At 39.0% G+C, this 14,670-nt stretch overlaps 1 protein-coding gene across 4 annotated transcripts in view; it reads left to right on the top strand.

Moving 5' to 3' along the window:
- The window catches only part of LOC122396064, a 56,761-nt gene that overhangs the window by 27,592 nt on the left and 14,499 nt on the right, over positions 1-14,670 (top strand). For all 4 annotated transcript variants that reach the window (XM_043394170.1, XM_043394173.1, XM_043394171.1 and 1 more), the window contains 3 exons: positions 115-350; positions 5,924-6,008; positions 6,417-6,540. In XM_043394170.1, coding sequence (XP_043250105.1) covers positions 185-350; positions 5,924-6,008; positions 6,417-6,540 — 375 coding nt within the window. In that variant the 5' untranslated portion in view covers positions 115-184. The remainder of the gene's footprint in view (positions 1-114; positions 351-5,923; positions 6,009-6,416; positions 6,541-14,670) is intronic.

The raw sequence follows: 14,670 nt of genomic DNA on the forward strand, positions 1-14,670 counted from the left end.
TTCCGGCGTCTACGTGCGTTTCAAATAATTTTCCATGCATTTAGCCTAAATGGAGACTGTACCTTGAGCAATGATCGAACCCAATACTAACTAGTACTATTTCTTTTTTCGCAGAATTCAAATCGGATGGCTGTTCGTGTAAAAACTGGGCCCAAGGGCGCGGTGAAGGGCACAGAGCACAGCAATGACGCTTCCGGTATCGAATTATCAGGAACTCCTTATTCAAGTTCGAGAACTGACTCATGAAACGATCCGCTTGCAGAGACAGCTGTCCTCCGACTTGTTCGACAATGTCGACCCTCCAGATGTGAATCACAATTTTTCCCTTGGTCAGAAGAACTATGAGAAGGGTACGTGTAAACAAACAATATTCATAAATATCGTTTATCACGATTTATTCAGTCCGCTAGGTAAGGAGCTTGGCGCATCAAGTTTAACATTTTAATTTTTTAAGCATTTGTTTAAAGTATAGCACGATAAAAAGTAATGTCTACCGACAGTGACCAAATGTTTCTTTCCTGTAATGCAAGACTTTCTCAGCGACGCTTCTGTGCAATAAAAAAGATGCGGGCTGTAACGATCGTATTGCCGCCAATTTTTCGCCGCCATATTGGAAACGCGCGCCGCGACATTACCGCAAGTGCATCGACCTTGTGATAAACATTAACCTTATACGTATACCGCTAACTTCTCAGCGAAGGAAGTAATAGCGAGGAAAATGAGTAAAAAAAAATCTTACTGCAATCTGCATTTCGTTTTCATTTTAAATAGACGAGGTATAAATTTCAGTCGATCTTGGTCTTGCTTCTCAAGATCCGTGCATGAATTTATTTGTGAAAGTAGTAATTCCACAGTGGAATTTCCTGAGCCATTAAAATATTCGCTGTAAAAATGAATTCATTAACGTTTTACAAAAATTGGAAGTCACTAGTGAAAGTAATAGAACAAAATTACTATTTTTAACTGGGACAGAATAAGACCTCGAGTCTCTTGATAGTTTTTACATTAAAATATTCAACTAGTTATTACCAGTACATTGAACTTGCGATAAACGTTTAAGTACACTTGCAAATTAGTTTATTCCTATTTTATTCGGAGCGATTCATACGGATCCCACGATACGATTTTACTCGTTTATAATTATTCATAGGAAAGAGGAAAAAATAGTTAAACACCAACACATCGTCAGAGGGTTTCCTGTTTAACGGTTCAGGTAATCGCTTAGAGGCAACACCACCTGAGAACAGGAAGCATGCTTCTTAAACGTCCCAAGCCTACTACAACCACTGGTTTTGCAGAAAATTCGAATATTTCACCGTTTGAACATCGCTGTTCGAATATTCAAGCATCCTAATTTCATGATATACTCGAGCAGACAACCGACAGATAAGATTTTCGCTTATCGTCGGTGGAACCTGCTTGAAACGTCGCGCCAAAGGAATCTTTTCTGGGCTAGGATCGCGCGTCTATTTCCGTCGCGGTTTGACGGAACGCAATCGTTTTCCATTTCTCGGATAGTTCCTCGGTATTATCAGCGTTAGACGAATGAGAAAACGTCTCAGGGACCCGGTTGTGCTATGTCTGGCAAGTGGCGTCTGGTGGATCCGAGAGGGGCCAACGGGTTGGACTTGTGCCACGCGATGCCAAAGCGCTCATCGTTCGGGAACGAGACTGACTAAGAGAAAAACGCGTTCGTCGGATCTGTCACAGGCTACAGTAAAAGCTACACTGCACCTGGGTCGCGAACGTCTTTTGCTTTTGTGCATGTTTCATTCGACGAGCACGATTTCCTCGTCTACCGGCCCAGCCACAAGATGTGGGCACACATTTTGAGCCCAAATCGACTTACACTTGGATCTATTCGCCTAGATCTATTATAGTATATTGCGTAATAGTATAACCGATTCAGCAAAACTATTAGTACGCAATGTTCAATAATTTCACGTCAGTTCCTTGAGTAGTCGATTGTGCATGAATTATTGAACGTAGTTCCATTAGATGCACATCGCATGCGACTTATGCATGACGATGCACCGTTTTGTTTCAACCTAGTATTCAGACAGACAGTTCTTGATTTCCTAACAGATTGATACGTTTCAATGGAATTGTATTATTTTTGGTAGCCTTTGAACCCATTTTTTAACGCCTTCCTCCAGAAACAAAGACCCATTAAACCTCGATAGAACTCCGCAAAACACTTAGTGGTCTTCCATCGGATTTTAACCCACTTACGAACGACTATAAATTGCTATGCAGTCTGCGATACCTCTAATAGACACTCGGATAGACTGACGAGAGCACCCTAAAAAAAGCAGCTTCGGAAATAACTGCGAAGACCGTGCGCGCCGCAATAGCCAATTGGTTTCGTCGTTCGCATTCATCGATACGAAAGGTGGTCGTTTCGAACAATATCATCGTTGTTCCCCGACGTTGATCGCAAAAATAAATTCCGATTAGTTAGAAACGATACCATGTTTCTCATTTTTGCATAATAGCTCGATTCACGGAACGAAACAATAACCAAATACTTTGATCACGATATATAGCAATAAGAGGTGCATACCGATCCGCCTGGTTTCATCGTGTACCAGTCGGTTTTGTGGTTCAATAATTCTCTTTACACGGAGTGTTCGCAATCAACGTGTTTGAGCAATGCTTGTTTCTTTTCTCGCGGGAGTCTTGATCGCTGAAGAATGTTGGGTCGGTGGAGGGATATTGCATGATGGTGCCAACTCACGTCGGATGCCTGTTGTACGATTTATTTACAAATGATCTTGTTACGGCGCACGGTGAGCGGACGGGGGCAAAGACCTTTCTGATTTTAGTGAGTTTATTGTGGACGACACCGTCGACTGGGATTCTTATACGGTAATGCAGCTCACGTATTTAGGCGGCTATGGATTAGTCCCTCGGAATTAAATACACCGAGCCCTCTATAAATACAACCACGATAATTGCATGGGAACCTTCCTAGTTTCATAGTGCTTGTAAGTGGAACGGGCGGTGACTTAACAATGGGTGAAATTGGAAGTGGAACTACCAAGTAGTAGGTAATTATAGGTACTAGTGAACGTAGGTTGTAGGAATCCTGAGCAGCATCGAGCGTAGGTAGTATTAATCCTAGCTAACATTCGTCCTAGGTAACATTCGTCGTAGATGGTAGTAACTATTGAAAGTAGTAATCATATGTTAGATAGTAGCCATAGTCAGCAATGATCATAGAATAGTGCATATAATGCAAAATATCAGTAGCTTCAGGCAGTAGTATGCTTGCAAAAATTTTGCTTGAGAAATTTTTCCCCGAAAGTATAAAAAATCATAACTCCTCAACGGGGGTAGGTGCCTAAATTTTTCGGCGAGAAAAAAAATTTCAAATCGTTCTAAAAAAATTATTCTCGATTCCAGGGGTCAGTTACAATCATTTTCGGTGGATATACATATCCTCGAAATCCTAACCAATTTCGAGAAAAAAATTCGAGAAGGTGTGAAATTTTCGACAAAATTAAAAAATTTCAAATCGTTCTAAAAAAATTATTTTCAATTCCGAGGGTCAGTTACAATCATTTTCGGTGAATAGACATACCCTCAAAATCCTAACCAGTTTCGAGAAAAAAAATCGAGAAGGTGTGAAATTTTTCGACGGAAAAAAAAATTTCAAATCGTTTTGGAAAAATTATTTTTAGTTGCAGGGGTTAATTACAATCATTTTTTGTGAATAGACATACCCTCGAAATCCTACCCACTTTCTAGAAAAAAATTCGAGAAGGTGTGAAATTTTCGACAAAATTAAAAAATTTCAAATCGTTCTAAAAAAATTATGTTTAGTTGTAGGGGTTAATTACAATCATGTTTGGTGAATAGACATACCCTCGAATTCCTACCCACTTTCTAGAAAAAAATTCGAGAAGGTGTGAAATTTTCGACAAAATTAACAAGTTTCAAATCGTTTTGAAAAAATTATTTTTAATTGCAGGAGTCAATTACAATCATTTTTTATGAATAGACATACCCACGAAATCCTACAGATTTTCGAGAAAAAAATTCTTTACCGAGAATATAATGTGTTTCACGCACGATTGTACGCCCGGATTGGTCCCAACACAAAACACTATACTTCTCTAGTTTTACATAACGAGATTCGGACCGTTGCATAATTGGCTTACGTATTCGTAGCCGCGAAACAGTTGCGAGATGATGTGGCCGTCAAAGTTTGAATATCAGAAAGAATTTCGGCTCGTGCGTTGGTCGGGCGGTCGCGAATTATTTTTTTGGGGTTATATTCGGTCGGTCAATAAATTCAGCATCGATTCTGTAATTTGTGTTGCCGTAAATATCAAGCCTCTCGACGTTAACGATGAACAGCCGGTGCAGTTCGTTGTTTGTCTGGAAAGCTTGTTGAAGAGGTTATCGTGTTTTTCCAAGGAAACACGAGAGATGTGAAAAGAGGAAAGATCCGCAGGAATTTTCATTAAGCGTGCTGCACGCACGCCTGAATATGAGCCTATCGTTTCTCGTGGATTATTTAAGTGAGCGTTTATGGTCGATTATAATTAATAACAGCGAGGTATAGTAGAGTACTGTTCATAATTATTCAAACTCTATGTGGGTGGCAGAACAATAACTGTTATTTTCTAATATAAAAACATATTTTATTTTTAACAATTTAATTTATATTTATTATTATTATGGATTATATTCTTTCTAACTGATCCACTTGTATCAAATAATTTTGTTGGCAGAAATTAATATAAATACAATATTTGCGCGTGCATTTAGAAGCGTATAACAAAGACTGTTGATAATATTTTTTTATCAGTTTGCTATCGCCAGCAAAGTTTGTGAAACAATCACAGTATCATTGGCAAATTCATCCATCGGGAATTGTTCTATTTAAAGAACGCCGGTATTGTTGTCGTCTGTAACTGCATTCAATTACACGAACGTGTGAATGCACTGCATATTTATGCGCTTTCGTCACTGACGCCGTGTGCGAGGATCCTAACGAGTTTAACATACAATGCACTACGGTTTCTGTCTAGAAAAGGCTACGACGAATGAATATTAAAACAGGAAATCAATCATCACTCTATAAAACAAACACTTAACATACGATTACCCTGAATGCGATACACGTTAGGAGATTGGGTTGTGATGTTACTGCAGAACGATAGGAAATCGTTACGAAACATTCAGAAATGGAATTTCACGAAAGATCGTTGAAAGTTTTCCACTTTTTCCGTCAATTAAATTTAATTCAAACGTACCATTTCTAAAGCAAAAATAATATTTTTTTATCGAATTTTGTTGGTCAAAAAATAAGGTCCACCCTAGTGAACACGTGTGGGGGTGATGGGCCCTGTTTTCCGGTTCTTACCATTTGCGTCACGACCCACTGCACTTTTCTGTTCATCGTCTTCTGACGGTTTACGTTCCTCCCCCCTCTCCCCGGAAGGAATTTGGTTATTTTTGTGCGTGGCGCGCTGCTAGGTAAAAAGGAGCTAACTTCAATGGCGGAACGAGTGCACTCGAAACTTTGAGAAACGTGCAACCGTTCTGCGTTGACTGCATCGAATAATGAAGGAAGAAAAAATTATTGGACGTGTAGAAAAAAAGAGCGGTGTAACAAGCTCCAAAGTTTTGGAAATAAATTGTACAGAATATCAATATTTTTATTATTAAATTATGGTTTACAAAATTTCTATTATTTTATTCAAATAAAATTTTAACCATTATTTTTAAAATAAAATTGTCACCTTTTATGGTTTGGTTATCCATGTTTGTTAGGAGTTTTATCTGTTTTGTACGAGTTTTGCTGTACAAGTGAAGCTTGTGCCTACACTTTTGGAACGTCTGGTATAATTATTTAAATGCGTCCCGATTTTAAGACTGGAGGCCTAACGTTCCACAAAACGGTGTGTTTCAGGAAAACACCTGACAGATAACGTGATACGGCAGTGCGAGAAAAGCAAGAAAAACGAAGCGGTACAAACTCCCCTGGCTGAATGCAAGTGAGTACAGCATTAAACGGTGCCTTTGAAGATGCTTCCGCGTTTACTTCAAAGTTCCATTCACCACGGCAGAAGAGTGTCTTTTAATGCGTGCAATTATCCCTAGCATGTCGTTCCACTCTACCGAATATCACGACCACCAAACATTTATAGCGAACGTTCGCATAAATTTTTATTTAAATAATTATTTTCGTATAACTGTACGCGTTGCTTGCCGCGGTCGAAACAAATATTATACACATTGTGTACCCCAAACAAGCACATCGTAGGATAAATATTATACGAATAAATAAATATATGCTCGTTTATATATTTTATCATCATTAGTAAACGGTTTTTAATCGAGATTTGTCTTTATATTGAAGCTCGTTTGAATTGTATAATTAGATTTCTTTATTTATTTTATAGTAATTACCGTTTTCGTCCGCGATTGTGTCAAAACTTGGACACCAGCGAAGGCGTGCATGCCGGAGAGCTGACCAGTCGTCTGTTGTCTTGGAGGAGTCGGAATCATCGTGCAATAATTCAGCAGGTGAGTTTAATACGTTCTTTCTGTCAGAGTAAATCTGCATGGAAAGTGGTTCGCGGGGCAAACATAAATTACGTGTACAGCGAAAGTCACGAAAAATGAAACGGTTTGAGAAAAAATTATTACCGGTGAAAAAAATTTTAATTTCCGTCGCAGTAAAAAAAAAAAATTGCAAGGCGATATTTAGTTTGAAAATTGGTACTCGCGGCGAGCACTTTCATGTCCCTTTTTTTCGTTCGTTATTTCCTAAATTTTACTGAAAGCTCCTCGTGCATTGTGCATTAATGCACTTATGCTATAAGTGATGCACATGCCGTGCGGTGCATTAATGACGATGATACGCTGAAGTGGCGAACAAGGTAATACGCAGCATCCGTGCTAAACTGTCCCACTGGAATATGCGACCAACCATCGTTGAAAATTCATATTTCGCGACGACAAAAAACGAGTTCAGGTGTGTTAATTAAAATATTCGCGGATTGATTTCGCTGCGAGTGATGCTTGAGTGTCATCAAAGGTTGCTCTCAAAATGCACAAACGGATCAAAGGATAAAACGGTTGGATTATCCTTCGTGCAAATTAAAGCAAATTAAAAATATTTAAATTGTTAAATCACTTGGATTCAAATAATTTAAAATCTAAATTTGTTATTAAATCGTTTTCCATGAAAACGAAAGGTCAAGCAAAAAATTTTCATCCCTCGTGTTCCGCTTGTTTTATCACAGAGAGCCAGTCTTTTGTGCTCCATCGCGAATTGCTTCGTATCATCCATCAAAAGTACAAAGAAACGTGTCCGTATAGATGTTGAAAGGTCTTTTCCAAGCTCCATAGTTTTTCTGAACGTCGAAAAGAATTGATAACAAAAATTTAGCCGCGATAGTTAGTCCCTTTGGCGTAATATTTTCACGATCAAGGTCACCGCAGCTCGCCCCAGCATCAATGAACGCCGCGTATTTATACGCGGCATCCCTTTGCGTATGCGCTTCCGTGTATTTATTTTTTTTTTTCGTTCGCCCCTAACGGTGCAGAAGGGGGCGAGAACACGGTGAAATTGCAAGAAGGGATGGCATTTAATTCGTGAGCATGCGCCACAACCATAGGGGAGTTATTGCAGAGGGGTTGCCTCTCTTTGGGGCGATGTTATTGATCAGAGCTTCTTCTTCCCTCCGAAATGGCTCAAGTGTATCACGCCATGGGGCATCGAGGTTTGATTTTTTCCATCCTGCGCGTGCAACCACAAAATGCAACGGCAAATAAAAATTAACAGAACCGAACGCATTACTTTCCAACATCGATACCATTTTAATCGGAGGCAAGAATTATTTAAATTGCAGTTTTCTTTTTTTATTCTTCAAAATTTTGATATTTCTTTTACTTTGTATTATTACTTGCATTGTTCGAACTTGCCATTTTGTCTGTAAAATGCAGACGACATATACCACTCGAGAGTTGCAAAACCACTGATAAGGGCAAATCTGGTTTTATCTTAAGAGGAAGACTACACATATATTACGAGCCACTAGATAAGAGATAATACTAAAAAAGCATCTTGAATGCAACTAGTTTGTAGTTTCTATTATACATATACACAGAGGAGCAATCCATTGTTTAATCAAGAAACATCCAAGCACTAATCTTTAACGGGGGGAAAAAACACGAAAATCTGATTAGATACAAGAGATAAGACGGCAACAATCGTAGAGTAAATGTAAAAAAAGTGTATTACTATACTATTCTATAAATCGATTACACCTTTCATTTATAATTTGTAGTTTTTTAATCGCGAGGTTAGATTATTATAAATTCGAAAAAGAAGTAAATCAGTTTTGAAAAACAAAGAGAGCGAGAACTTCCGCGTCATGCATTTTCTATGAAAAGAGACAAATTTTATTTAAAACAAAGCACATTTTGCATGGAAAAGAAAGGACAATTTCGCAGGAAATATTCAACGAGAGGTTGAATAATTTTGCAATGGGAGAACGAGCGAAAGAGACGGAAAAGAATAATTTATACGGCGGGGAACGAGACAAAAATACCCAAGGAAAATTAATCAAATGTTATATTATAGTGGAGGAATATTGTTTACTTGATGTAACAGTATTTGCACCGAATGTTTATTTTATAAAGTATATCGAAGCTTTTAACGAATTGGATAGCTTACTAAGCAATAAAGTAATTTTAGCCGGGGAATCTCTAATTACTTTGACTGGTACAGATACAGATAGGGGGGAATTTCATGCGAGCAAGAGGGAACAGTTTAATATGATGAAACAGGAAGAAGAGCGAGACGAGGACAATAGTAATTTCGTATGGAAGATCAAGGTGGAGCTACAGCTCGTAACAGAGTTGTTGCAAATCGTTGTACGAACAGTTTTTTAGATACCTCAAAATATTTCAAAATGTCGAGGCTGGCAGATACCGATACGCAATTATTTCGATTTGTCCTGAAATCTATAAACGGGTTACTTAAAACGGTAATCGATACTGACTCATGCTGTTTACTTCGCTCTAGAAGAAAACAATTTATCCAAAAGCACGAGGAACAGTGCATACGATAGCTCGAGCGAGTAGGTACAAGCGAGGGAGGGAGAATAGAGAGAAGTAGGATAAAAGGAGAGTGGAAAGAGAAGGAGAGGAATCGCACAAAGGAGCAGGCTAGAAAGAGAGGGAGGGAATCGAGTGAGTCAGTGATGGCGTACAGCAGCCAGGCCGAGCCCAGCTGTTCTTCGATCCCCTAACCTACGCCAGTTTATTTCAGCTACCAACACCACGCGATCCCAAACGGCTTCGTGGTCCCTCGAAGCTTCGTTATCTGACGACCTTCCAGTACTATCGTTCTCCTATCGTCTCTTCTTTTCTTTTTTTTTTTGTGTTTTGTCGTTCGCGTCGATCCTTGCGCGAGCGAACGAAGGGGAACAACAAAAACAAAGTGACCGCAAGAAACGTTTCGGTCTGCGTGGAACAATGAGTCGATTGTGAGTGGCGTGTTCGCGTCTTGTGGCCTTTCCATGCGTCTCGAAGCAACAGTGACGACGACTCGATCATGCATCGAAACGTATCGCCCCCGTCGACCTATCGACGCGAGGTTTCCACACCGCGGGGAAACTGTGCGTAGCTTTCGGCGTGCAGCCGATCTCGTTATCGTCCTTCTTTCTCCTAGCCCTTGAACCGAGGACCCTTTGCCCCCGCGGGTCCTCCCGGCTTCGTTCAACCGAGAAAATAACGAATCGAACGTGACATTACGATACGGATTATTCCATGAAGCGTTTCCGAGCGCAGGCTCTCGACGCGACGCGTTTTTACGGCGCGACAGTCGATCTTTGTAATCGAGGTTGAAAGGGAAACGATATTTTAATGATCGAGAATCGAAGGTTCGCACGAATTTAGAAATCTGCGTGAATCGAAGTGTAGTTCGAGAAATGTCAAAGCAAAGAGTCATCGAGAATTTTTTACAGCAATATCAAAGTGTCGAGGAAGGAAGGTACGAAGGATGCGAATAAATTTGAATATTATCCGGGACGGTTATTGCTGAATCAAGATTCCCCGAGTGAAAAAATTCAAATATCGAAGGTACCCTCGAATGGAAAATCGGAAGGCATCGTTAGAAGGGAAATTAGAGTAGCAAGACAGTGACGTCAGACTAATAAAGAAAATAGATTTCCCTTCTTTATCTGTCACCGCAAAAGGTGCGTCCGGTCGATTTACGAAACGAATGGGAAAACGTGGGCTGCAAACAAGTAACGGGCGTACAACTATAAATGGAACCTGCGTCGCTGAAGCATGTGACAAGGAAAATTAAAAACGAAGACGAGAAAGTCGAAAGAAATCGATGAATCTGAAGCTAGAATTCTTCTTAAGTACACGTGCGTATTCTCGATAACCTAGAAATCCAAAAATTTCTGACACGATATTTCGGGTAGATATTCGATCCAGAGTTTGAAAACTCGCAAGTGTGACGAAACAGAAGACGTTGCGTTTTATGATGTAAACCTAATTTCAAGGTTGTACGGTTCGTAGCGGCTACTAACCGCAACGGTTAAACAATTTCGCAGATCGTACGAAAGCGTTTATTGTTTGAACGTGTTTCAAGGAGCTCACATTCGAGAAACGATTCCTCTGCACACACGTTCTACGAATTGTTTCGGTCGGCTCATTCGAAATTGACAACAGATTCAAGTGGGACGAGAAAATCGTGAAGAGGTACACGCCGCGCGGGCAGATAGGGAGCTGAAATGCCAGAGGGACATTTTGAAAATCTTTGGTTTGACGCATGCGCGCCGCGGCACTCGACGCCCGATGGAGCGCGATGAAGCTGTCCCGCGGTGGATGAAGAAGGGTCGAGACCCGGAGAAGAGTTTCTGACGGTGTGCGCCAACGTCAGGCACGCCAGGACACCGGTCGTCGCGACGCGTGGAGCCGTCGTATCGACGTGACTCCGACAGCCTCGTGTTAAAAGACCATACTCGTATCGTCGTACCGTCGGACGTCGTGTTTTGTTGACATTCGCGCACGCCCGTCGACAAAAATTATGCCTGGCGAGAACAGAGAGCAGCATTCGAGGACGGCCGAAGGGCAGCAGAACGCCTCGAAGGATTTTGACCCGAGGACTCGCGGCGCGTCTATGATTCCTCTTCCGCGAGCGATGCAAGTCGCCACGGCGAACCCGAAGACAGTGAAAACGGAGAAGAATCGTTTGAAGCTGATCATGGAGAACAGAGGTATGACGGACGTCTACGAGAAGGAGAGGAAGATCAACGAGGACACGTCCAAGGACTATCGGATGTCCTGCACGAGGGAATCAAGATACTGCGACCCGTCCTGCAACACGTATCGATGTCCTGCGAGAAAGGTGACTCTCTGCGTTCGGAGGTTGTTGTTTTGCTTTAAGGTGTTCATCGATCATCGATGAAAATAGAATTCAGAGGGGGTCAGGGGGGGAGGGGGACGGGGGCAGTGTCAACCCTTGTTTTACACGTATAGTTTGCAAATGGAGATTTACGAGGTTGTCAATCCGGAAAATCTTGTGCAGAGTGCGATATAGGTATTTATTTGTTTATAGTTGTGGCTTTGCTGGCTCTGTTTGATTTTCGATGAAACAGGTATTTTAAAAAAATTTTTTGTTAAATGTATTTTTTTTATTTGTAAACTGTTGTGTACTTTTTACAGTTAGGTTTGTCTTGTATTAGAATTTTATATTAATATTTATAGTATCTTTTACTTTTATAACTGCCATCTCAGTTGACTCTGAATATGACGTTTCTTCTTTCAAATATTATTTGAATAGTTTTTTCCAGATTCACATTTTTATTACTATTCCCATATTACCCTAGATTGCTTTCATGTGTTTATATGCATTAATTTTTTGCGTAAAGAAGTTTTTAAATTCGTTTCCGACGAATTTTTTTACAGTATTTTCGGACTCATATTTATAGTATTTTCTATATCGCTGTTACATGTTCGTTAATTTTTTGTTAAAAGAATTTTAAATTTGTTGCAATTTTTTGTTTGCAATGATATTCTCTAGGTTGTTTTTATAATTATAAACATTTTTTTTTTTAAAGTACTTTTTAAATTGGTTTTTAAAACGTACCCACGATATTTGTGAAATATTATTTTAATATTCTCTCTGCCGTTTCGACATGTCCATTAAATTTAAATTTCGTTTTACATCGGAATTCTGCTTTTATGAAAATTACATGAAAGTAATATGGCTTAGGATTTTCTCGATTCCTTAATAACTTCAAATGGGGTACAAAACAGATAGATAAAACGATAAGATTTCGTCCAAAATGTGGGTTGGCTCTCTCCTGCCTTGATTTCTTCAATTATCATACATGGTATCTAATTAAATTCATTAGGCGTATTGTATAGGATTCCGACTGAAAATTTTCTGCATAAAACTCACCTGTTCTGACTCAGACTGCAAATAACTGTGACTTTCTTAAGTCACATTTTCGACGTATCTTTGGCCGATAGCAATGTATTTGTAATCGAATCGATTAATATTTCCGTCTGATAATGAATCACTCTTATCATCGCATCTTTCGAAACACCGACCAGAAGGTTGCTTTCGTCTTTCTCGCACCACTGCTTAGCATGCTCTGTTTTCTAACAGCATTACAACATTAAGTCTTTACCCACTTACGAAAGATTTAATCTCATAACTTCTTTAATTAATATATCAAGACGAATGACCTGGTTTTTATTATTTAATGTTTGTTTTCCTCGATGCTTCAAAATCAATGCAAGAAATTTTCAATCGTTTTGTTGTGAAAACGTGACTAAAATTTCGCGTAACGTCAATGCATCTACCAAACACGTGGCATTGGATCTATAGATCTATAAAGTAAATAAATGATAATTGCACCATCTTGGTCAAATAAAGTGTTATTTAATTCATATATTTAAATAGTAATTATACAGGGAGAAACGTTATTTTTAGTACAACCTAACAGGAAACAATTTCTCGTTCCAGAAAATGAATTAAAACTGAAAGTTAACTTTAATTGAAGTTTGTTTATGCATATAAACACACGAGAACGATCCCCCAAGGGTTTCTGCATATAAACTACTATTATATTACGTTGGAATGCTCGTTTCATCGTGTTCATAAAGATAATCCAACTCATGATTATTATATGTTAATGCCGTACTCGTTAACAAGTGTCGAACAAACTGTCGAAAGTATTTTTTCGATACTAATCGACTTCAACTTTGTATAAATTACCGAGTACAATGTTCACCCGAGTTTTCCATCGAACAACAAAGTTCTTAAATTATTTATAAATTGCATCTATAAATACAATATAATTTTTTATAATTATTTTTAGGTTCAAACTTGTACAATTTTCGTATAACTTTTCGATGAATGTAAAAGTGCGTCTTCTCAGAAACGAGGAAAGTTTATCTCTGTTTCTTTGTAGCTGAAACAGAGGAAAATGAGAAAGTTACATAATGAATAGAATAAAATTGATATAATCATATGAAGTGTAAAAATATTTTAAACGTTGCGATATAATATGACGCCGGAATGTTTGCTCAGAAGCGAAATGGAAACTATTCATTAGAAACCAAGCCTCCAAACTGTCTGGCGAAGTAGTTTAACATGCCGTCGCGACGTATTGCGGAGACTGTTGATTGCTTCTCACGATGGCACTGTTTCGTCACAATACACAGCACGTTCGCTCGCTTTGTCGCTTTATTTCTTACAATTGGACCGAAATAGGGCAAAGAAGACCTCTCGAGGGGTAATTCTGTCGCGCTAGTGTTCACGCTTAAGACGCTAGAAAATTCTTTGGTCCACCGATCGAGAATAGCATTCATTTACCGATTTTCTGCTTGCTTTTCGGATGCTTGACCCTGTATTTCCAATCGTTTATTTTCTACATCTCAAGCAACTTCGTATATTTGCAAGAACAGTTTACGGAATTTTAGAAAACGATTCTTTGGAAATTATATTTAATTTCCGACGATATCGATGATAGTGATTTTCCTTTCTGAACTTAACCAACGTTCAACGACGAACGTGTGGTGTTCTCTGTTCTGTTGGAGTGTACAGTGCACGTGACTAAAATACGCTTCCTTGCTTGGCCGTGTCGAAAATAAAAATACGACTTGCAGAGAATCGCTTCCAGTGTTCCGAAATCGGCAGAAGCGAAATAACGCGTCGATGTCGTTGAAATTCGGTAATAAAATTTAATCGAAAGCGAAATAATTGTTTCCTCTCTTCATTTGATAATAAAGCAGAAATTGCAATTGACTATAATCCGTATAAAATTGATCATTTGCTGAAAGGCTACGGTCTTACGCGGATTCCGAACCACCGATTTGGAAACAGAAAATTGGGTCAATTAGAATCGTCGTGCATTCCTATATAAATATTGAATTTGATTTACCGTTGAAATATTATTCATCGCGTGGTTTCTAATGCATTTATAATGCAACTTTATAACAATGCATTTCTCGAAGTTCGTCTATACAATATTTTCTGATTTATCTTCATAGTACGATCAAACAAATTTATACAAAACCATGTTAGATGTTTATACATTTTGTGGAAGAAGGTGTAGTAGATAGAGGGATGTCTAGAGGCCAAAATAAGACGAAAATCAAGAATACTAATTTGTCGATGGA

Source organism: Colletes gigas, unplaced genomic scaffold (assembly GCF_013123115.1).
Source record: "Colletes gigas isolate AHSC1104 unplaced genomic scaffold, ASM1312311v1 Colletes_gigas_Sc00007, whole genome shotgun sequence".
In the NCBI taxonomy this organism is placed as follows: Eukaryota; Metazoa; Arthropoda; class Insecta; order Hymenoptera; family Colletidae; genus Colletes; species Colletes gigas.